General features: G+C 37.9%; 1 protein-coding gene and 1 long non-coding RNA gene across 13 annotated transcripts in view; one reads left to right on the plus strand and one right to left on the minus strand.

The window, feature by feature from the left end:
* Window positions 1-23,609, plus strand: part of PDE5A (phosphodiesterase 5A) — a 148,192-nt gene extending 124,583 nt beyond the window's left edge. For 6 of the 9 annotated variants that reach the window (XM_074588470.1, XM_074588468.1, XM_074588469.1 and 3 more), the window contains 11 exons: window positions 968-1,027; window positions 3,067-3,213; window positions 5,482-5,607; window positions 7,690-7,784; window positions 11,142-11,229; window positions 12,360-12,460; window positions 12,555-12,632; window positions 13,510-13,573; window positions 14,137-14,211; window positions 14,712-14,795; window positions 18,205-23,609. In XM_074588470.1, the coding sequence (XP_074444571.1) occupies window positions 968-1,027; window positions 3,067-3,213; window positions 5,482-5,607; window positions 7,690-7,784; window positions 11,142-11,229; window positions 12,360-12,460; window positions 12,555-12,632; window positions 13,510-13,573; window positions 14,137-14,211; window positions 14,712-14,795; window positions 18,205-18,342 (1,056 nt within the window). In that variant the 3' untranslated portion in view covers window positions 18,343-23,609. Of the gene's footprint in view, window positions 1-967; window positions 1,028-3,066; window positions 3,214-5,481; window positions 5,608-7,689; window positions 7,785-11,141; window positions 11,230-12,359; window positions 12,461-12,554; window positions 12,633-13,509; window positions 13,574-14,136; window positions 14,212-14,711; window positions 18,023-18,204 lie in introns of all 9 variants that reach the window. The other 3 variants (XR_012587161.1, XR_012587162.1, XM_074588467.1) reach the window with 2 other exon arrangements.
* Window positions 1-23,648, minus strand: part of LOC141743688 (uncharacterized) — a 104,555-nt gene that overhangs the window by 68,222 nt on the left and 12,685 nt on the right. For all 4 annotated transcript variants that reach the window (XR_012587166.1, XR_012587163.1, XR_012587165.1 and 1 more), the window contains exon 3: window positions 16,815-16,931. This is a non-coding gene — a long non-coding RNA (uncharacterized LOC141743688). The remainder of the gene's footprint in view (window positions 1-16,814; window positions 16,932-23,648) is intronic.

The raw sequence follows: 23,648 nt of genomic DNA on the forward strand, positions 1-23,648 counted from the left end.
GCCTTTAAATTGGTTACTTTTACGTTTAATAGCTAAAGAGGGCTTTCGTCTGAGAAGCTGAATTACTCAGAGGTGATAAGTTGAAGCTGAAAGTGAAAAATTTGTAGACTTTGGATGTCCTAACATTCATTATGTAAACAGAATGTTTGCAGAATTCCTAAAATGGGGATTATGTACCCTGTAGCCTCTAAAAGAAACGCTACAACTCTCAAATAAACCTGTATTAAGTCATGTTAAATAAAAAGGCGGTAAAATTACTGTCAAAATAATTTCAGTGCTTTTAAAAAGAGCTGTTTGTTTATACAGCAAATTGTCAATTCTCTTTATAGATACTATAACTTTATAGACACTATAGGAAGTCCAGAAGGATTATATATTAGTATATAAGCTGGCTTCGCTACAAAAAAAGTCAGTCTCTAGTTGCTAAAAAAACTCCGTAACATTTTCATGTCCTGTGTTCTCAACAGCTAAAAAAATGAGTTCATTTTGTTAATTCCAAACAAACATATTGTCTTTCAGACTTTTTTTGCCAAGTTTCAGTTAGGGCAAAGCTTTCTTTTATGTCTGAATAAACTCCTGAAAGGATTATTATGGCAACAATGTCAGGCTCATAATTATAGCTGTTTCGTGTATTATTTGTCTTTGAAAGTGGGGCACGAAAACTTTCCAAAGAGAAAATCAGAATTCTTTGCTCTTTTATAGAAACTATTTACATTTTCTCGGCCTAATTATCTCAAGAAGATTCTGTGCTGTGGGAGATTTGTGAAAGGTACAGATATCTCCCCGTACGCTTTCAGAGAGCTCCCTTAAAACCAGCGTGGGCCCTGCACGGACGCTGTATTTCATCAGCAAATGCAATGCAATGCAGTGCCGCTGCAAGCTGAAAATTCTGCTTTAGGAAAAATACTTTTTTTTTTATCCCATTGCTCTTTTGCTTGTACTAAAGGCTGCTTTTCTCTTTCTGTAGGTTCTCTCATACCATGCTTCTGCTGCTGAGGAGGAAACGAGGGAGCTGCAGGTAACAGCGGTAATTGAATTTTTTACTATTACTTTAGAAATAATCCATTAATACAACAACAAAGGGCAATTCTTTATACAGATGTGATCCCTAAACATGCAGAAACGCATCTTCCAGAAATAAAAATTATAGTGAAGCTTCAACAGATCAGTTCCTGAGTTGAATCAATACATCACATAGAAGGGAAACGTTACAATGCCTGCAATGAGAGACGCAGGCTGGCCAGAGAGCTGCAATTACAGGAGAACCTTTCTCGTGCGTTTAAGTGACAGTAATAGCTGATGCAACGTTAGTATCAACTCACACTGATTAAGTATTTCAGAAGCAAAATGTTGAGAACTCTTCTTTCTGCAGCTAAGTCTGAATGTTGTATATTTTATACTTTTGGTACCTTTCAAGCATCCCAAGATTGGGTGCAGCTTTACCGCCTTACACACAAATTCTGTATTTGTTAATGCACCAATTTTTTTTTATTTTTACGGTGATTTTTCTTTGCAGTGACCTCATGTTTAATTGCGTGGTTAGAAACCACTGCCTCAGGAATAGTGACAGCTATGATTTCAAGTGTCGTTCAAAGCACAGCCTGTGCTTAGTCTCTGCAGTCCTCTCGGTTCTGGGGAAATAGCATCACCTCTGCTGTACGAAAAAAAATGGGAGGGATGGAGGGATGGAGAGGAAGCAGACATAGGGGACCACAAGTTGGGTAGTACGGGACTGGTCTGGAAAAGCAAGGTGCCACAGAACAAGGCACAAGAACATGTTCACAGGTGAAATAGCATATGAATCCAAACCGTGGTAGATGAAGTTACTGGTATGAGAAATGTGTAAGAACGTTGAATTCTTTTTCCTGTGTAAATCCTATTTTTCATAATCTTTCATGACTTCCCAATTCTGACACATAGGAAAGATAACAGCAAACTTATATGGAACAGAGATTGGTAGGCATAATTATGGAGAGAGCTGACCTGCATGCTACATATAATAATACTGTAGAATACGACACATGCTTCCTTTTCAGTGTCTTAGCCTCTAGGACACAGTTCCTCACGCTGGAGAAACGTTTTCCCCTAGAACTGCAAAGAGGAAGATAAATGCATAGGTTCATTTCTTTAACTATTTCATTTTACCTGATTTTCTCTTAAACCACATTCTCGTTGAGGTGAAACAACTGTAAAGAAGTAGCGCTGAGAATTACACCTTTTATTTTACTGAAAAAACTAATACTAATTCTTGTTCTATAGCGTAAGACTTACCATTTATTTTGTTAGCAACCTTAACATTTGTGTTTTGAAGGGCAACTAGTACCTATACTTTGAATTTTGTAACTAGAAAAAGTAGAAATGTAATACACAGAGTTGTAATACACGTAATACATGGGAGATATTACTGATAAGAAAAGTTACAGATTTTAAAAAAGTGTAGAGTTGGGGGGTTTCGTCTACTTCAAAATTTCAAATTTCACATTGAACATTTATGATTGTACTCAAATTCCATCAAAAAGATTGTCCCAAGGTTTATAAGATAATCGATCACAGGTGAACCCTAATTTTTCAGGTTTCTAGCCCTGAGAAAGCTCTGTCTGTGGACATATTCTGACTACCATAGCGCTGAATGCGGATTCTGTTAGGAATTCTGTCCTACTGACATCTCTTTCCTCACCATTTTTAGAAAAATGTCGACAGTGACAGATTTTGATGTCTGCACGTCCATAAAAACAAACATGTAACTCCACTGCCTTATTTTCTCAGTCTCCCAAGTTCATACATACTCTTGGTTACAATTTGCCTTAGGTGATTTAAATAACAGAGTGACCGGGTAATCCTTTCCTTGTACTCTTGACCTATGGAAAAGCGTGTGTTAAATCTAAGCAAAAACGGTAATGTTAAACAAGAAAGGCTAAGGAAAGATAAATGAGAAGCAATCATCGGGTTTCCGTATAACGTGAAGGTAAAATTTAGTATCTCACTACTTCTCTATTGAAAAAGCAGATGTTTATGTTACGCTTTTTCTTTCCTAGTACTAAGTTGTGTTCTTTTATTCTTCTCTAGGCTGCTGTAGTACCATCGGCACAATCTCTCAACCTGACTGACTTCAACTTCAGTGATTTTGAGCTATCAGATTTTGAAACAACACTGTGTACAATTCGAATGTTCACAGACCTCAACCTGGTGCAAAATTTCCAAATGAAACATGAGGTATGAACGCTGTCAAATGCTGCTTCACATGAAGAGACAACGTCGTTATTAGAAAATCAGGAGAACAGTGAAACAAGCCTGCAGTAAATCTAATTGGGAATCTGTACTCAAGACTAGTTAGCAAACTAGGAAGGTATATAAAGTGGGCAGTAGAGGGGCTTGTCCTCAGGTCGGTTCTACTGAATGATTAATAATTTGGTTAATGGGCTTTTAGAAAACTTGGGGAGTGGAAGTAGAGGACTTGGTTAAAATTCAAATGAGTTTGAAAACGCATAGCAGCATTTCAAACCCAGCAAGAATAAATATACGACGACTAACAAAACCAGTCAAATGCATAAATTAAAAATGGTAAGCAAAAGAACAGCTAGTGGTAAAAGGAAAAACATTTCTCAACTACTAGTATCAGAAATGGTATAAAAGTCAATAATGTGCCATAGTAGCAAAAAGGGGCAAATTTCATTCTTTACTGACAGACTGGTATGTAAGGCCCGTGGAGTAATTATATTGTAGCTCATATTTGAAGAGATAAACAGAGATACAAATTAATTTTAAAAAATAACACTTTAGAAGACTGAGCAAAGTTTGACTGAATTAAGCTGCTTTTCTCCAGAAAACAGAATATTGAGAAGGGAGATTATAGCAAGTTTTCAGTAAGTGCAAGACTGTTATAAAGAGGACAGTAATATTGTTCTCTAAGTCCATATAAGGTAGTAAAAGTAATTAGCTTAGTCTTTCCCCTACAAACGATTAGATTAGAGATTAGGGGGAACTTTATAGTTATGGAGATAGTAAAGACTGAAACAGATTATTTGTGTGGGCTATGGAAATTTCCCTGAAGGTTTTTACGAATAGATCTAGTTGTAGATACGCATCTGTCAGCGGCGAGCTAGACGGGTCTTTGCTCCTGGCCCTGGAGGTAGAGCACATAATCTCTTAGGCCTCGTCCAGATAATACACACAATCTCTGTATGTAAAAACCTTAATTTCTAAATACTTCATAAGCAAACAAATTACTAAAAGAAAACAGGTATTTATTTTCTAGATCACCAGTTTAAATACCAATTTAGATCAGTAGCGTTTAAGGGCCGAAAGGAGTATTGTATTATTTAGTCTGATCTCTTGATTATCCCAGTAATTAGTTTCACCTTTGTAGTAAGGCCAAGAACTTGTACTTCCTTACGGGATACGTCCCAACAGAAGAGAGGGAGTCAGGTAGCCCAGTAATGAGTGGGCTTCTAGTTCCTGGTGGGGCAATTGTAATGAATTAGCAAAACCAAAATAATGCCAGGACAACAGACACATAATTCTGAACAGAAGTAAGAGAACACATCTGAAGAAGACACATCTGAATAGAAGTAAGAGAACACTGACAGCTTTGAAGCTACACTTTAAACTTTCCATACTAGAGCTAAAGAAAAATGGCAGTTGTCTAGCGCTCCTTTTTTAGCAGTGGAAAGGCAGCGAATACTGCTGCTTTTGTCGGTGTGGAATCGTTTACGTGGGTGAATGATAGTGGATTTTCATGTCTGTCAGTACAACGTCTTTCACTAGGAACACTAAAGCTTTTGTTGAACAACCCAAGGCCTAGCTGCTCATCCAGCATTTAACACAGAGCAATATGCTATATCCATTTAAACCAAGGCACCTGTTCTAGTACACGTCAAATTATTATCTGACCTTCATGCCTTTGACTTTGTTAGAAGTGAAGTATAACCACAACTTGCAATACTCTTGTGTAAAACATCCAGGACATACTCTCTTCAAGCATAAAAAAAACCTACCCAGCAATATAGTAATCGCTGTCTTTCCAAAGTCCAAGTCTGCTTGTTTTTTGACAAGCTGATATGAGGGAAAAGCCACACGTTCATTATCAAAACAGCTCTTAAGAGAACTCTGTAATTAAAAAAATAATTTTTCTGGATCAAATACGTCATTAGGAACAAGGATGGTTTTCTCCCGGTTAGCTCAACATAACTCAGATCCTGAATTAACGGCAGTGCCTTGGACACTAACATTTAGCCATTAGTACTAAAAGCCCAAACCCACAAGTATTAAGTACTCAATGACTGAACTAGTGGCTGTAAGCATATTCTTATCTGTGTTCACAGTTAGAAGTATGTTTGTTATATTTCAACTGCAGTGACTTAAAAGGAGATTTTTTTCTGTAGGAGAGACAGTTTTCAAGCGGGATTACAGAAGACTTGTTTTCATAAAAAGAATAGGCTTCTCATAAATTTACAATTAACTATGTGATGCTGTTTCTTAAAGGTTCTCTGCAGATGGATTTTAAGCGTAAAGAAAAACTACCGGAAAAATGTTGCTTATCACAATTGGAGACATGCCTTTAATACAGCTCAGTGCATGTTTGCTGCTTTAAAATCTGGTAAAATTCAGGTACATTTTGTTGTTTCTACATTAAGAATCTTCTGGCTAAACAAATTCTATAATGATGCGTAATTCTCATTGTCGTGTCAGTAAGGTGTTTGTCATTCCATGGTATTGCTAGTGAAATCAAAATATTTCTGCTGAAGACTTCTGGCTTTAAGGGCTTGGTTTGTGAAATTCTTGTCATGTTGTTACGTACCCAGTTTCAGTTGAATCCTCTGGAAATGATCAGGTGGAAGTTCCCAATGGGAATATCTGAATTAAGGCATGTATATGATTATGTCCTTTTTTAAAGTTAATGCCTATGCTACAAGCAAGTCAAAAAGGTGGAGAAGAAAAGGACTGACCCTATTTCAGGATGTTTTCTTATAATATTCAACAGGAAAATTTTTAAGTTCAGACACAGAGTTGAGTGCAGCTTTAGACAAACAACAGAACAGTTTTTGGAAATAAGGATTTAAATGCTTTTGAACAATGTTTCAACCTTCCACTTAAAAGACAGATAATAATTTAAAAAACAGCCTAATCATTCTTTATTACAAATACTGAAGGGCTAGATGATCCCCAAAATAAGAAATATTGGTTCAAGATTTTTCCAGAATATGTTTTTAGGTTTCGTTTTTATATTCTTGAAGAAAACAAAACGTTTCTGTTCATCCTGAATTAATGTGTTTCTTCAGTTTGCTTACAGACAATTGTTATTAGTTGGTTTATACTATTTTACAGTAAACACCTCCGAGAAAATAAATAAATCCTATTTGTAGACCAAAACCCAATACCAATAACGAAAAGGCATTCCCTTCTTCTACAAACTTTGTCTCGCTAAAAAAAAAGAAAAAGACAAAAGGTGCTGGAAGAGACAAAGGCAAGGGCTTTTGTATTCCTTCTACACTGAAATGGACGTGCTAGTTCTGCTCGGTGTGCGGTCTAGCAATCTCTGATGATCCTGATAGCTCGCTTGCTATTTTTGGAATCTTGTCAGTCTCCACTGCAATTTCCATAAATTGTTTTCTTTCTGACTACATTGGATTAATTCCACTCTGATTTTCATGTCCTAGATTCTGGAGTCAGAACAGCATTGAACATGTCTCTCAATTTTCTCTAGTTTGAGGGGAAACGCAAGGATTGCGGGGCACATCTTGTTAGGAGAAACATAAAATCGGTCATTTCCAAACTGATTTGTCTTTTGACAAGACTAAGGACAAGTTCCATTATCTAGAAAGCAAATGCAAATCTACACAAGCTGTAACTGCTTCAAGAAAAATTGGATTTGATTGTACAGAGGGTACAGCCCCACAGTGGCAGTGCTGTCACCAGCTGTTCTTCAGATACCTGTCCTGACTGTTGTGCCTGCTATTCCTGTCCCATTACGAAACGCTGCATCAATACTGTAGCTTTGTCCAGACTCTCTTTCTCACTGGACAGATTTAAATAATTTTCTATCCAATTCTATTGAACACTATTAAAGATACGAAATAATCACAAAAGAGAAACTTGTAACCTCTCCGCTAATCTTTGTTGGAGGTCCAGAATAAACTCTTTAATAGTGAATCAGATATTGGTTAATTTTGTTTTCTGTGGGTTTTCAATGTCTGTTAATTTATTTGCCCAGTGATCACTGAAAAGCGTGGTACTTTTCCTTTTTTGATTATTCCAAGGATATTTGTATAATGAATTCTTATCCCCACTTAGGGAATGTAGCCTAAATCCCTTAAGTTAATAGAGGAATTGAGCTAAAAGCCATGGGGACAGAATTTAAAAAAATTCCTCATGCCCTCTCTTCTCTGACAGGTGCCATTATGCAAGTTACTTCCTCTTCTTCTGTATCAGTTTTCTCATCAGTATACGTAGGGCTAGAGGATGGTCCCTACAAAAACTGCATTGACGCCCCTGGAGAATGATTATCGCTGTGCACCACAACTTGAGAGATAAGCCTTATTCTCAGCATGCCATTGTATGTCCTTGTCCTCCTGGGGCCAGAACTCTATCTGCTATGTGGGTGAAGACAAGACAGCAGATATAAAACACACCATGCAAAATAAACGCTCATCACAAAGCTAACTCACTTCTTGTATTACTCTTTCCATATAGAGCAAACTGACTGACTTAGAAACCCTGGCTTTGCTGATAGCAGCTCTGAGCCACGATTTGGATCACAGGGGAGTGAACAACTCTTACATACAAAGGTAAGTACGTCTGAGAGAAGTTAAACAAAAACAAATGAATATCAAAATCACAGAGCTAAATTAAGTACAACCTAATTGATTTGACGATGTGGAAAGGAGAAGGTTTTTACAAAGCACTAAGTGTGAGAACAGGCAGAAACATTCAAAAGTCCAAAGCAAAGATGCACCACCTCAGTTCTTGACTAACTACAAGGGCAGATGGAGTGAACTCTTTGTAGACTCTGCAGGGGCAGCGTCTTCCTGCTCCTGTTCCAGATGTCCCAGTGACAGCACGAGGTCCCAGCTTCTCAGGGACAGCGTGGAGGAAACGTGCAGCTCTTCAGATGGCTCCCTGCCCCGCCGGCTCTTCCCTGCCTAGTCTGGGCCAGCGCAGAGCTGAGATCTGCAGCTAGCTCATACAAAGGGCTGGCTCTACCATTTTCGACTCTGATTGTTTTACTCGGGATTTAGCCATGTTATTCCAGTATTCTAAGTTGATTTGGATAAGATACATATTTAAAATTACATTCAAAATGGAAGACTGTTTTGCATTGATTTTAGGTTATCCCTATTCTTCAATCAGTTCTGGAATTACAGAAAAACCTTTACGACACAAAACGTCAAAATATGTTTTAAAACCTTGAAACAAAGTATTTTTACTAAACAAAATATTTCGTTTTGAAGTTACCAAAATGAAGCATCTGAACTCTTCTAAAATCTTCTCCATATTTTAAATTTTAACTAAAAACACTTGGTTTTTTAGACTTTACTAATAGTTCCAGGTCTGCCCAAAATGTGTTTTTCAGTGAATTTAGTATTCCCTTCAAATAACAGTATATGATTCTTTGATTAAATAAATAGCTTGACTTAAAACATGGCATAATGTGATTACTGTGAGACGGCAACGTGTCCTGATCTGACCAGAGATGGGGAAAAGATACCCAGAAACGTATACTTGTATCTTTTTATGGCAGAGCTGGAGAGTAGTTTTGCTTTCCTTTGGAAGAAGTGGTCTGCTCTTCTCACTGTGTGTCAAGTAAGATACTAGGGGAGGAAAAGTTTGTTTGAGGCAGAGAATACTGAAAAGAAGAAAATAAGTAAGCTGAGGCAGAATACATGTTCAGAATAACACTAAGACTGATCTGTAAGGAAAAAAAAAAACCAAACCAAACCGAAAAACAACCCCAAACCCCCGCAAAATTGAAAGAGTAACCTTTTCCTAAGTTCCCTAATAGGGGATTCCAGCAGTAACTGTAGCCTTGCAGTGATTGGAACCAGCTAGCTATTTTTTGCTTTATTTATTTAAAAATAAATTTCCTGGAAGACATCTGGAGATGCGTCATCTCCTCTCAAAAATGTCCTGGGAAAGTGTCATAGACAGCAAAATCTAACATTCGCACATGCTGTAAAGCAGAGATGATTACAGCTAAATAATTCTTTTTCAATAGAAAGTTCCACGAATTTTGTTTTTAAATCCCGTATTTAAATCTCAATGAAAAGTTATTTTTTCCAGGAACAGATCTCTTTTGTTTTTTTCCTTGAAAGCAGGGAGAGTAGACAATTAGTATATGATTCTTTTCTCAAGCAACAGGGTTTCAAAATTGAAAATGTTTCTGGGAGCAGAAATCACAGGAAATGTTTACTGTTCAGAGGTCTTTTGGTAGATATGCAGGGGTTTTATTTTCTTTTTCTTCCAAACCCACGTGTATGGTAGGCAAGCACAGAGCATGCAAAGTGCATAACCAAACCACTGTGTCCGGAAAGCAACGGTGTCCTTTGCCCCGGCGCGGTGGTTTAACAGAAATGCTGTGTACTACAGAAGTAGGACCTGAGTTTATTGCCAGCACTTCTGCCTTCCCAGACAGCCAGGGTCTGTAACCGCTGAGCGAGCTCCAGTTTGGTGCAGTACTTGGGAAGATAACCGAAGATATTTCTCACGTATTTCTCTCTTCAGTCAGGATGAGCTTTAGGGGACACAGTATGCATCCCATTTAACTCAATGGGAATTTCACCCAGCATGCGTTGGCACCATCCTACAATTTGCTTCCTTCCAGAAACGCACAGGCATATTTGCTCCATACTTCTTTGCAGTGGTCTCAGAGGAGGTGCTGGGCAGCCAGCCCATAATCCTCAGGGGCTTGCATCCTTTAATCTGCCTTTCCGCGTTTTTGTTTGTCTTTCCATCTTTCTCTCCGCATTTTTGTGCTTAAATCCCCGGAGTCTCCTCTTATGACTTTTACTTGAGCGTTTGTGTGCGCTCACTTACATAGGGACCCAATCCTACAACAACTAATTCATGCGAATGGTCCTTAACCATAGAAAAAGTCCCCTGGAACTATACGCTAAAAAAGAATTTCTTACATGATTAAACATTTGTAGGTCAGATTATAATTACAGTGATAGATTCAGGATCAACAGCAAAACAGACTTCCAAAAGAATCCCAACTGAGTTGAAGAGATGACATAAGCAACGTAGGACGAGGGGTTGAAAATGAAAATAGAGTAGCAAAAGCTAAGAACTGTATTATGCAATGAGGAACACGAGGAAACCAGAAATCCTCAGAGAGGATGACTTCCCGTATTTTGTCTAAAGCTACTCAAACAATAAATTCTATTTTCTAGATTAAGATAGCTTTAAATTCTGCATCTGCATAGTTGGTTTCATGTTGGTTTTTACTGCCTGTAGTACCACCGATATCTTGTTTCCCTTTTGGATTTTACCATGGGCAGTGGGTAGGTAACACTACCGCTGTAGTTTTGGTCATGAAGAGAGTGGTAATGAATTGAAGTACCAATACACTGGGAACACTGGGAAATTCCTTGATCAACCTTTTGGGCCCTGCACCACAGTCCACTGAGGTCACAGGAATTTGTCCATTGGTATCAGCGGGCTTGCGATTAGGTCTGCGTTATTACTTACAAGCTTAGTACTTGAGCTGACTAAATATGTCTGGCAGGTGTTTAAAATGTTACAAAACCCCAAACTGTCAATTAAATTTTGCTTGTGAATGAACCCTTCCTGTTGCCTTTCCTTTTCATGCAAGAACTTTCAGTCTTTATAAAACCTTGGATTACATTCTCACTGCTTGTGTGCAGCTGATCTCTACAGGTAACAGAAGGCAGAAAACTAAGAGTTGTCAGCGCTCTGACAAAGTAACAGCATTGTCTTTTTTCTCTGTACTCCCCCCATTGCATCCTTCCAAATGTATTCATTTTGTTTGGCCAGTTACACAGAAGGGGGAAGGGAACTGGTTAAGAACAACCACGGGTGGGTGGGGGTAAACTGACGATGAGAAGAGGACATTAAAAGAGAAGTTATTTTTGTGTTAGTAACGTTTAATTTGCTTTCTCCATCTGATGGGTCTTTTTACTCCTCAGAAGTGAACATCCACTGGCTCAACTGTATTGTCACTCAATCATGGAGCACCATCATTTTGATCAATGCCTTATGATCCTGAATAGTCCAGTGAGTGCCATATTTTCGTGTATGCTGAAGGAAACTATTCCCTATTTTACTTTTTATTTTTAGCTTTTGGATAGATTCCCACCCTTATACATTCCTAAGTGATCTTTATTCCTTTTTGGGTAAAGAAAACAAATGCATCAGTTTTGAAATCACAGTTCCATTGCTGAATGCCACCAAAACTTTCCAAGTGTTGCCTGATAAGGGAAGCCTTGCTAATACCCTTTTGAGTACCTGCTTCCTTGGACCAAAGGAAACAAAAAGCTTCGTTGCCATTTTCATGACCTCTTATGAACCACCAAACAAACCCGAGTCCTTGCTCTCATTTTAAAAAACATTCGGGCCCTCCACGTACCCAAAGCAGTCCTGATGAGACCAAACCAAACACTGCTGATGTTGACATTCCAAAGTGAAGCCAAACCTAAGTTAAGTAAATATGCAAATAAAACTACATTCTTCTTGTTTGATATTATTAACTGATTCTAAGACCAGTTATTCAGCATGCACAATCATTTCAAAGCAGTATATTTTCACTGCTTATTTCATACCACAGGTATGGTACTTCTGGCATCCTTTGTATTGTAATGATTCTTTCCTATTCAGACAGGAAAATATGGAAAAAAGTGGAGGCAAGTTGCCATTTCACCAGCTCCATAGTGCTTTGGTTAACAGTGGGCTGCTGATCTTATATTTCTATGTAATAGCTTGTTACTTATGTTGCTTCAAAAAAGGAAAATATTTTATGTGAGGTGTACAGGCAGGTACTGGAATCTATTATAGTTCCTCTGCCTCAGGGAGAGGGGGAAGAGGAAGGAGAAATGCTATGATGCAGTGAGTGGCAAAATTAATTTTGATTAATGAAATGGACTTAAAGGCTTTGCTGTTGTTCCGCTTTCAGTTTCATTTTGTAATAGTTGATTATGATGCTGTTGCTGTGCGGCTTTCTGCCATTACTCAAGAAGACTGGAATTTTTATTTTTAAATTGGGGAATCTGCAAAGGGAAGCAGGGCAAAAGGATGACATCAGATCTCAGCAAGCAACTCATAACGATTTAGTATCTAAGGGACATTTTGGCAAACTGGTGTGGTGGTGCCCGTTTTCCCGATAACACTGGTTTTGTTTTTTTGTAAAGGGAAACCAGATTCTCAGCAGCCTTTCCATCGAAGAATACAAGGCCACGCTGAAAATGATAAAACAAGCCATTCTTGCCACAGACCTAGCACTATACATAAAGTAAGTCAGAGGCGAGTTTGGCTGGATGGTCATTGCTGGATGTTTGGATTGTGTCAGTATGCTACAAAATCTTCTGGTTTAACTTCTTTTAAAGGAGGAGAGGAGAATTTTTTGAGCTTATAAGGAAGAAGCAATTTAATTGGGAAGATCCAACACAGAAGGAGCTATTTCTGTAAGTAAAAGCAGAATGATTAAGAAGTCAGTTAATATTACGATGTACCCAATTTTCCATGCCACGTTGCTGCCAACTTCATTAAAACCCGCAGATCTGTGTGCTCCGGGGCTGTACAGACTGGCACTGGCGCATAGGTCACTGAATGACTCCCTGGGTCTGAACTACTAAGTCTGCAACCTGTGTGATAAACTTCGTTAAGTTGCACACGGAGTTACATGCGCATTTCTGCTCTGCCTAAAGATTGTAGGGTTCCCGTCTAGGCAGCATATCCTCTTGCTGTTGATGCTTTATACTCAAATATTGAATTGCTGAAACCAGTAAGTTAACTAAAGATTCAGGACAGTCAGTTTGATTTGACGCTGATTCCTTACTGGCAGTGAAGAAAAAAGATGATTAAGAATCAAGATGCGTATTGTAATGCACAGCTACAGAAAAGCAAGCTTACACAGGCTGTCTCAGAAAGGAAGGATGCCATATTTCAAATTCAGTGCCTTTAAAAAATAATCTAATTTAGTCGTGTTCTACGTCTATTCCTATTTCAGTCTTAGCCATCATACTGTGAATAAAGATGGCAGTCACTGATAATATCATAAATAATTAAATCTGTTGTCTGTCCAGTAGCAAACGGAATGAAACAGTTCATTTGATGAGGCAGTCCAGATTTGCTCATTTCTGTGTGCTCATTTCACACAGGTGAAAGTCTACCACTTCATCAAGCCTTGGAGACCTTTATGACTTGACTTTAATTTCACCTGTTTTTCTGATCTTGATGTTCCTTGAAACGTTATATTCTATTTTACTAATCAGTTGACTTGATTGCTGCATACATCTTGCAATACAGTAATTCGTAGATTTCTTTCTGTTTTTTCCACAGAGCAATGCTGATGACTGCTTGCGATTTATCAGCCATAAGCAAACCATGGCCAGTTCAGCAACGGGTATACGCTTAATTTTAAGATTTGCTAAATACAAACTCCACGTAACAGCTTCTGCTTCCTCCATCGAGTCCTTATTGCAAAGGCAGTGGTGGAACGCAGAGCCTTAGGGAGCAGTTTTCAAGGTGCTGTATGTGGGTTGAAGACTTTCGTGAGTCTTTGTAGCAGTATCTCTGCATTTAGCTGTGTCACCATGTTAGCAGTAATCTGAAGGTAAATCAGGAATCTTGGTTCTTTCCAACATTTCTGTGTCACTACAAGCTAGTCAATTGATACAACACACTTTTTCTATGTGTTGATCACTCCAACTGTTATCAGTGGTGACATGCCTATGTGCCATTTTATTCTTTGCTTTGTCAGAATAAATATCAGCACACACAGCTGTTTTGTTTGCGCACAGATGTGCTCAACAAGAATTCTAAAAGCTATCTGTTAAGCTGGAGAGTCTCATTATGGGGGGTCCCAACTTGGTAAGTCCTAAGGAGAGATAGGAAACACAGGAAACAGGTTTGCTTGTAGGCAGCAAGCAAACTTTGAGAGCTCTCAATGTGTGAAATCTCTTACAGATTGCTGAGCTTGTAGCTACTGAGTTCTTTGATCAAGGAGATAAAGAGCGGAAGGAACTCAACATAGAACCAACAGTAAGTGGCAGAATCACATTTTTCAAAATGGCTTCTACCAACAGCACTTCACATTCCTTTCCAAAGCCACAGTTTCTCCCAGTGACCAGAATATAGAACCAACTCCTTCCCTGTCTTCCTAGTAGTCGGTTTTCTTCTGCGGTTCCCAAACGCCGACAGTGTGTCATTATTTCTGAGCCAGAAGAACCAACAGCGTTATTTCTCTAAATCAGTATTACTAAATTTTCTAAGAAATACATTCCGAAATTGGTACCTATTTGCAACCTACCCACAAGCAGTGAGCTTGTCTATTCATTTAGCTATTTGGGCTCTGTCAGTCCAGAGACAATCTCCTAAAGCAAGTCATGGAGTCAAATTATCTGCATTGTAACACGCGTACTGATGACCTGCTGTGCTTTTTAAGGTGCTGCTTTTTAATTCCAGCCTGTCTTTTTGGTTTTTTCGTTCTTTTTTTTATTTAATGCATTTAAACACAGGGCTTGTTTACTTCTTACCTGCAGGATCTAATGAACAGAGAGAAGAAAAATAAAATCCCCAGCATGCAGGTTGGATTCATAGATGCTGTGTGCTTGCAGCTGTATGAGGTATGGTGCCTAAGAAAGAACTGCAAATATCTAAAACAAGAACTGCTCGCTGTAGCCTCTAAAAGATGCAGATTTAAAATGAGAATAATAATAAAATAAAAAACTAGTCCCTTAGTTACAGAAGATGGTTTCAGTTATATATTATATATGGTTCACTATTCAGTTGAAGAAATCATTATTTTCGTATTTATCATTAATGGTATGCTGGTTTAAAACCTAGTGGTAATTGCTGTGTTCTATGTACTTGGTGTTAGATCCTTGGGTTATATTCCGGATTCCAGCAGCTCCAGTGAGCTGCTACGATCACCAGGGAAAGTCACAAAAAAAATAACGCTTTGCTATCTAGGAATAGAAGGCTGTCCATACAGTGTATTGATAAAAAGTGTTGTTTAAGAGTTTTAAAGAAATCAGAATTCTTCATGCAAAAAGTGATATGCTACATACAGGAAAATTACCCAAGTTTAGCATCTCCCATCCCATTTTCTTCTTTCTCTTTCATCACACACAACAGCAGCGTATGAGAGAATTCACCGAAATGTTTCTCATCCTGGTCACAAACTGTATAACCAGATACTTGCTCGGATACAGTGTGAAACAAAACATAATGATTTCTGTTTTTTTTTAAACCAGTAAAGCACTAGAGTGAAAGCCTGTTCGTTGGGAGTGTAGCAAGTATTTTATAGGAACTGAGGTGAGAAAAAGAAAGGTGAGGAACAGATAGCCTAACTCTTCAGAATATTCCAGTGGGAGGAACAAAGTGCTTCCTCAAATTTGTCCCTCACAGATTTTTCACAGTAAACTTTTCTAATAGGAATCCACATCCACCAGTTGGAAGGAAACAAGGACGGAGGAAGGAGAGGGAGGTACTAGCTGTTGCCCCTGAAACTCACATGTTTCTGTGTTGGAGAAAGAGTTTGTCAGGAAAATAAGGCAGCCTTTGCTGGGAAACCTCAGAAAACTTGTCTCTAATAGGAGGTAGGCCATGGAAAGAAGGCTGAGTATCCATGGAAATGCACAGACTACACAAACAGAAAATTCTTTGAACAGAACACCTGAGCAAGTTTGAATGCCCACAGCTCCAGAGACTGAACTTTTATAGCTTTTTCTTGTTAGGGAAAGGCTTTACCTTTCCATTTATGAAAAGACCAGAAAATCTTCCATTATTTACTTTGAAATATTCACTGCAGCTTACACCAACAATTACCAAGTGACACTAATCCAAACTGTACCCAGCTCCTATGTAGTTCCCGCAAGGAAATGAGGTGCGTGAATAATTTTTAGCTGCTGTGCCCCTGCTTTGTACCTGCAGCTTTGTTATGCCACAATGAATACAAAGCCATTCCTGGTTAGCAGCCAGAAGCACCTACAAATGTTTGGAGTCTTCTCCCTTCTCTTTAACTGGGGAAGAAAGGAGGAGATGCTACATCCACAGGAGGGGGTCTAAGCAGCACCTTTTTGTTCAGAACATGTTGCCTCTTACAGCTTTCAGTGTCTCACTCTTACCTGTTGTTTTGTCTCAAAGTCTGACCTGAACAGGAACAGCACGTAGCAGGCTGACAGTGTCTGGGACTTTAGACAGAGTATGCCAGCATGGGTCCTAACTTGACAGATAATTGAGAGTGACTTACCTGCAGGGGCAGAGAGCACTAAAGAGGATGGGGAGCCTATAAGGAAGTGACAAAACCCGGAATAGTACTGGTAAATATGGTCTGAGCTGACCCAGTGTGTGTTTATTTTGACTGGAGTACAAGTAGGGGATATTACCTGCTTACACAGATTTTTGTTTTCTTCAATGAGTAATAAATGGTAAAACATATAAACAAGTTCAATGTTACTTTGAAAACAAACCAGCACACGGTTCACTCTCCAACGTTCTAATGCTATAAAAGCAAGCGATAAACGGGGTTGTAATGACAGCCTTTTCACTGCTTTCTTAGCTTTCATCCAGTCAGTAGGAATTTGACACACAATGAAAACAGACAAGAGTTTCCAATACAGCACTGCAAGTATGTGACTTACCACGTTATTCGGAGTAGGTCAGATCCCAATGAACTAAAGTTTTGTGGCTTGTGTTAGCTAGGTAACCACTGAAGTTCAACTGAATGATCTACAAGTCTTCCCCTTAAGTTCAGAAATCTGAAAAAATAAGATAAATGTATTTCAGTCTCTTAATTTTTAATTGAAAAAGTACCATTTAGCAGTTTTAAATGTTTTTTAGATATATTCAGGTAAATAAAACAGGAAAACTGAAGAGATATCGGCAGCCCCATTCTTCTTACAGTGGTGTAAATCAAGAATAATTCAATTAAGTCTACTGGAACTAGGGAAGCTGCCTATAAAGCCAAAAGGAACTATGAAGATTTATACAAGCTGATAATTCAGTAGGGTCCCTATCTAAATTTACAGGAGAATTTAGACCATGGCTACCTTATGTTATTTGAATGAGACCTGAATTCCGTATGAAATTCTGACTGATTTTATGTTTTGTATAGTGACCAGCAGAGGGGACGGGATTCTTCTCTGTGTACTTTGCAGTCGGTCAGAGTAGTTACAGAATCAGTGGGCTCAAACACGCTCTCCTGTACCTTCTTGTCCCACACCGTCTGAACCATTAAACTCCCACTTTACACTTCTGAATAGCGTGACTTCATTCCACAAGCCAAGAGAAGCCTTTTTGCAAGTAAAGGCTGACTGTCATAGTGTGAGGATACATTTTCATCACTTCCATCAAGAAAGAAAAACATCCCAAACTGCTTACGAATTGTTCTTCTATTTATTTTTTCAATGCTATATTTAAATATCAGAACCCAGTTTTCCTTCACTCTGCTATAGTAAAACAGCCACATCATGAAAAACGCTTGATTGACCTCAGTCACAGTTATTCCTAACAGTATCAAATGTAATTTATCTGTCATGTATTAACTGTCTTGAATTCCAATATTTCTGGAAGAACACCTCTGAATCAGTTGACACCCCACCAGTGAATATGGTCACGCTGACTATACCTGCTCTGTGTCTGATTACCATTCCAAGGTCCTCCTTACGTCCAACCTTGCTGTACATTCAAAGGAGCTGGCATGCAAACAAAGTCCAAGCAGAGCACTTTACTAGGAACACTGGACAGGTCACTGGTGCGTAATCCAGCACATTGTCTGTGGTTCCTTCTCCACCTTTGTATCAAGTGCCGTACGGACACTGCCGCTCAGTCTAATCAGCACGAGCGCCAGGTAATTGTGTTTGTGTTTGATGTGCAGCAGGAAGCCTTCCTCGAAGTCCAAAATACAAGTCCAATTTCAATTATAGACAGATCTCATATTTCAATCGTTCTGGCCTCTCTTGCGGTCATCTTTAAGAACGCTTATTTCGTTGTTAAATGTAATCTGTTTTACATGTTCTTAATTTATTTCAGGCCCTAACGCATGTGTCAGAGGCCTGCTACCCTTTACTGGATGGCTGTAGAAAAAATAGGCAGAAATGGCAGTCCTTAGCTGAACAACAGGAGAAGAATCTGATTAATGGAGAAAGCAATCAAGCCAAACGGAACTGAGATGCTGATTTAACAACCACAAGCTTAAGTTCACATAGAAGACATAGTAATAGGAGAGTACTGCATTTTGCTAAACACTGTATGAATTTGGCTTATGTTTTGCCACTGCTGTATTGTTTTTCCACATTTCAACATATAGCATGACCATGTGTATGCCAAGGTTATATAAAGATAGTATGTTTCTTTTATTACATCTGACTGAGGTGGAAAAAGATCTGCAATGGTAGTTTTTGCCACTCTATTCCACAAGAAGGTACGAGTGCAGTTACTCGACTGTCCCCGAGAGCCTATTACTTTATAGATGTATATAGTTGTTTAGCGATCATGTTGTGGCCAGTATCTTAAAGACTACTGCATTTCGCACCTTTGTTCCTCTTCCAGTCTTGCTGTGTTTGTTATGTTATAAAAATAATGAGCGGTCTTGCTTGTTCTCTTCCCAGAGGTTCGGAGGAAAGATTGGGACTAACTCTGGGGAGCCTAATCCAGCATATACTATGCTAACCTCATTCAGGAGACAGAACTGGGCTTTGAAGTGAAAAAGCCCCACAATCTGTGCACCCAGTAGTTGTTTTAATATTAGAGGAACGTGTTAGCAGATGTCTTACGTTTGGAGAAATTTTTTAAAACCCTGTGAAGTACCAGACAATGGGGGTCTTATGAGTTTTGTGGTAGAAGTGTCATAATTATCCATGAGTAATGGAAACTGCTTTAAGATTGATGAAAAGTCACAACATAACTGACAGGCTGCCATGGAAGAATGACTCCCATAGAAAGATGCACAAAGCACATAGAGAAATGTAAACTAAACAGGATTATTTTTATATGCTGGTTTTAACTTCATTTGACAGTTGAATTTAACATCATCACAACCAATAGACTGAATCACGGGCAGGAAGAGTAGAGGAGAATGTGACTGCAAGAGCAAGAGATGAAAATCTGAGTCAGAACGATGCAGGAATGGCACGCTTCTGGTGACTATCAATCACTGATTCGTTAGGCCAGTGCTATTATGAAATGGCTATGACCACTTTGAAGAGAGTTTTATGTTAACATCTTTTAAAAATAATTTTTAGCATTAGTTACTGTTAACAATGACTAATCACAACGTCTTAAAAGAATAGGAAAAAAGAATACTGAAAGCAAGAATAGCCGAGAATGCTACAGGGATTTGCCATTTGTATATGAGACATTAACGTTCAGAAAAGTACGAAATGAAATAACTTGCACTAGTAAAAAAAGCAACATTGGTATTTTATTTAAATGAAGATGACTAACAAAAATTGTTTTAAATGGGGAACTAATTCAAGAAAAAACACCCATTAGATAAACCCCAAAAGAGAAATAAAAAGAGAGTACTACTCTTTGGGTAGGCAGGATTAGGAGATCAGTGTCAGCAACCTAAGATTGGTCAGCAGCAGGTGTAACTTTGGCTGCACAGAGACAGAAAACATTGGGTTTTTTTAATCTGTAGTAATGATTTTTCAGTTAAAATCAGCAATATTATTAGGCAAAAGTAATACATTTGGGATTGTACTTTCAAGTGTGGGAATTTATTTCTATCACAGTAATCCAGAAAATTCTAGTTGGAAACTGCAATAAATTCTTCTTCCCAGGAGACTATCAATCCCTCCTTGTAAAAGCTGGTGAGAGAGACAGTGAAAACAACCTCTTTTTATCAGTCTCTGCATTTAGATAAGCTATACCAGCAGCTAACAAAAGATGAAGCAAATGTTTCAAAACGTCTGACGATACTAAGTTTCATAGTTGATTTGTTTTAAAATGTAGAATAAGGTATTCTGATAGTCTGCAGCATTTCTGCTAACCTAAATTATTTTTCACTAATTAAATCCTCTCTCAAACTTCTCTAATGACTACCAATAATATATTACTGCAGCTGAATTTGAAAACATTTTTCTGCAAAAGTATTTACCCCGTTTTTTTTTTTCCCCAGATTTTCAAAAGAAGTATGGAATTCAACAATAATTAAGAATTCCAGGGCTACTGTTATGCAGTGCTCCACATGTGTATTTATATGCATACACAGTACAATATACGTACGTAGTATGTTGTAGCTATGCAGAAAATTACAGCAGCCTGCTCAGCCAACACCTCCTTCCCCCCCAAAAAAAGTTTTTAGGTATTTTTTGATAAATAGGAAACTTTGCTTGAAGATTTGCGTAGCCCTTGTATATTCTTTTCCTTGAATGCTTGAGATATGGAAATATAATTATTACACTAACTGATGAGATACATATTTAATATAAATATGAATAAAGTATATGTATATAAAGGTGTATTCTTGCTAGTATGGTTGAGACTAGTAATTCAAGGTGACAAAACAGCAAATCAACTATGATGATATTACAGTGTGTAATGACATATCATTTACGTAAGATCCCAGTATTTCTTTGCTATATTGCGTGCTCAGCAAAGCTTTACTATGACATAAATTTGTAACTACTACAAAGGAGTGCTGGATTCATACCTTGACAAAAAAAATGGACGTGATATTGCATTTTTGCAAAGGTTGACTTAAAATGAACACAGTTATACAGTATGAGCATATATTTAATTACATATCCGTACACATTTATCGCACAGAATCTCTTCCACTGCAAAGATTGGAACACACATAGAAATACAGTTCCTAGTAAATAAACCATTTAAATGTCATAATACACCCGTATCTGTATATATTCTATAAAACCAAACCCTTAAGAACCTTAAAAGCGTAGATTACTGTACTTCATGAAATTTCAGAGTGATCAAATTGTTTATAAAGTAAGTGTTTTATTCTGCCTGAAGGCACAGTCAGAGCGTGCTGGTTTTGTGTCATAGCTTTGTGTGACCTGTTAGCAGAAATTGCTCGTTCCTTTCATAGTGGTGATAAGTGACAATGTGAAAAAAAAGCCAGGCTATTTTCTGCCTGAAATTTGTCACCTTCAGAATTCAACATTTTCAAAACCCAGTTAGTGGATTACAGCCAGGCAGCTGCCATTATTTTCATCATGAGTTGTGTATCTAGTAATTTTAGTCCGGTCTCAAACATAGTATCCCCAGCTATTGTCTAGCTCAAGCAATCTGCGTGGATTATTCAAGAAACAAGCTGAAATGGAGTTTATCACTTTGTCAGTTGAGTCTTAAGTCCATTAAAGCATCGTGAAATTTGATATTTAAGTTTCTGGGTACAGAATTTGTCCCACTAATTTTTAATACTTGTCTCAATGAAGACATCTAAGTTAGTATCCTACTTGTTCTCAGACGTTGGCGTGTTTTCCTTTAAAGTCACTCCACAGCACAATTTAATGCTTAAAGTTCACTGTTCTTTCTGGGTTTGTTCCCCTTCTGAAAAAATTATTTGATGTACGTATTAACACATACAAAATGAATGAGTACCCTACCTCTTCTAATTAAAAATAACAGTGAGGCTCTTAAGATGTAGGTAGTACTTCTTTTCCAACAAGTTAATCCCATGTCCGGTATTAGCTGTAGAATTTCTAGGTTTTCTATTATCTCGGACAATAAAAGAAAGGAGGGGAAAATAATGTAATATTGATTTTGGAGATGGTACTGATTTTTAATTAGCGGTTTAAAGTTAAGAGCAGATTACTCTCATATCTTCACAAAATAAAAGTACAAATGGACTAGTGATAAAAGTGAATAATCTATTCCATTGATGACCAGCTGATCTCTCTTCAGAAGAGAGGAGTGAAGCCTGATTTTATGCATCACCCTCTGACAATAGCATGCATGTAAAGATAAACTTTTGAACTCCAGCCCAATGCATTTTATCTGGCAGTGGCATGAACTGACCATCCGAACACCATCTAATTCATATATAAGATTTTTTTCAAAATTACTCGGTAACTCATTTTCCAACCCATTGTACAGAAAGATTACAACGAGTCAGATCTAGCCCCTTAAAACTAGGGGATGTTACCCGAGGGATCTGGTTAGTGCCCCTTTCAGTTATGCATGAGAAGATGGAAAAAAATGCCTCACTTGTAATACATTCATCATTTTAAGGGTTTTATAGACACTTAGTATTTCTTTAGTTTGGAGTCTTGTCTCTGTGATACTGTAGTTTGTTCTTCATGTCAAATCACATGCAGTTTACATTCCACGAGGTTTCAGCTTTATTTCACAGTTCCCTGCTCTACTTCTTCAGGGACTTGCACTAATTGGAAAGATAAGTTTGAACGTTGGAGCTTGAATAAAAAAAAAAAAAATTACTTTGGCCAGAGTATGATAAAAAATGAGGACTGGATTTTTTGGTTTGGACTTTCACAGGAATGAGAAACATCACAGAATCTGGGCTGGTAATTAGTGACACGTGCTAAATACAGGAAATTGTTACAGCAAGATATTTTGTCATTGCTAGATGAATGGAAATTGCATGGGAAAGTTTATTTTTTACATAAACAAGTTTGTTTCCATAGAGAAACTCGTATCTAAGTACCACTGTTTGTAAACGTGTATTTATGTGACAATGCTATATAATAGCTAGTTTCCACTAATTCTCACAGCACGAGCTTGTCATGCCAGGGCCTAAGGCATGCTCAAATGCCCACTTGAAGTCAATTATATGATTCCCATTTACCTCCGTGGGAGTTGGATTGAGCTGTATAGAAAGTGAAAGAATGGGTCAAATCCACCTTTTTACCTATAAAGAGGGACCAAACTCTAACCCTTGGTAACACCTGCCTCACCTTCTCTTTGCTGTATTCAGCTATTCCTGCTGATGCCCAAGGTACCTTACAGATGTAACTGAAGTTAGAATTTGAGCCCTCTATGTATTCACATGGCAGATACCTGCATGTGTCTTTGAAAGAATGTAGTGTGAAATGCACTGTAAATAGTTTTAATATACATTTCTATGATAGTTTAATAAAAACCTTAATCACAGTCACTAGCCACTGAGTTTGTCCATTTGTATTCCTTTACCTTTTAAAAATATTTGAACAAAGATATAGTTTCTGGGCACCGTATTTTTGTACTAGGTTCAGGGGGTTACTCTGTATATTATGTTTTGCCTTTAAGCAGTATTAAAGTGTTCTGAATGTTATGTGCTCTCACTTGCTTCTGTCCTATAACTTAGTAAAACTAGTTACATTACTTAAGAGAATCATTAGTCCTACTTACTGTACAGCTGATAGAGAATATAGAGTCAGATTATTTTCTATGGTCAGACTGCTCCTTATTACTTATTTCCTCGTTCCTCTCTTTGTACTGTTTTCATGCTTTTTAAAATAAAAAGGACGATGTCAAATTTTACTGTTTGTTAATTAATATTATTAAGGTTGAAT

Source organism: Larus michahellis, chromosome 5 (assembly GCF_964199755.1).
Source record: "Larus michahellis chromosome 5, bLarMic1.1, whole genome shotgun sequence".
Lineage (NCBI taxonomy): Eukaryota > Metazoa > Chordata > Aves > Charadriiformes > Laridae > Larus > Larus michahellis.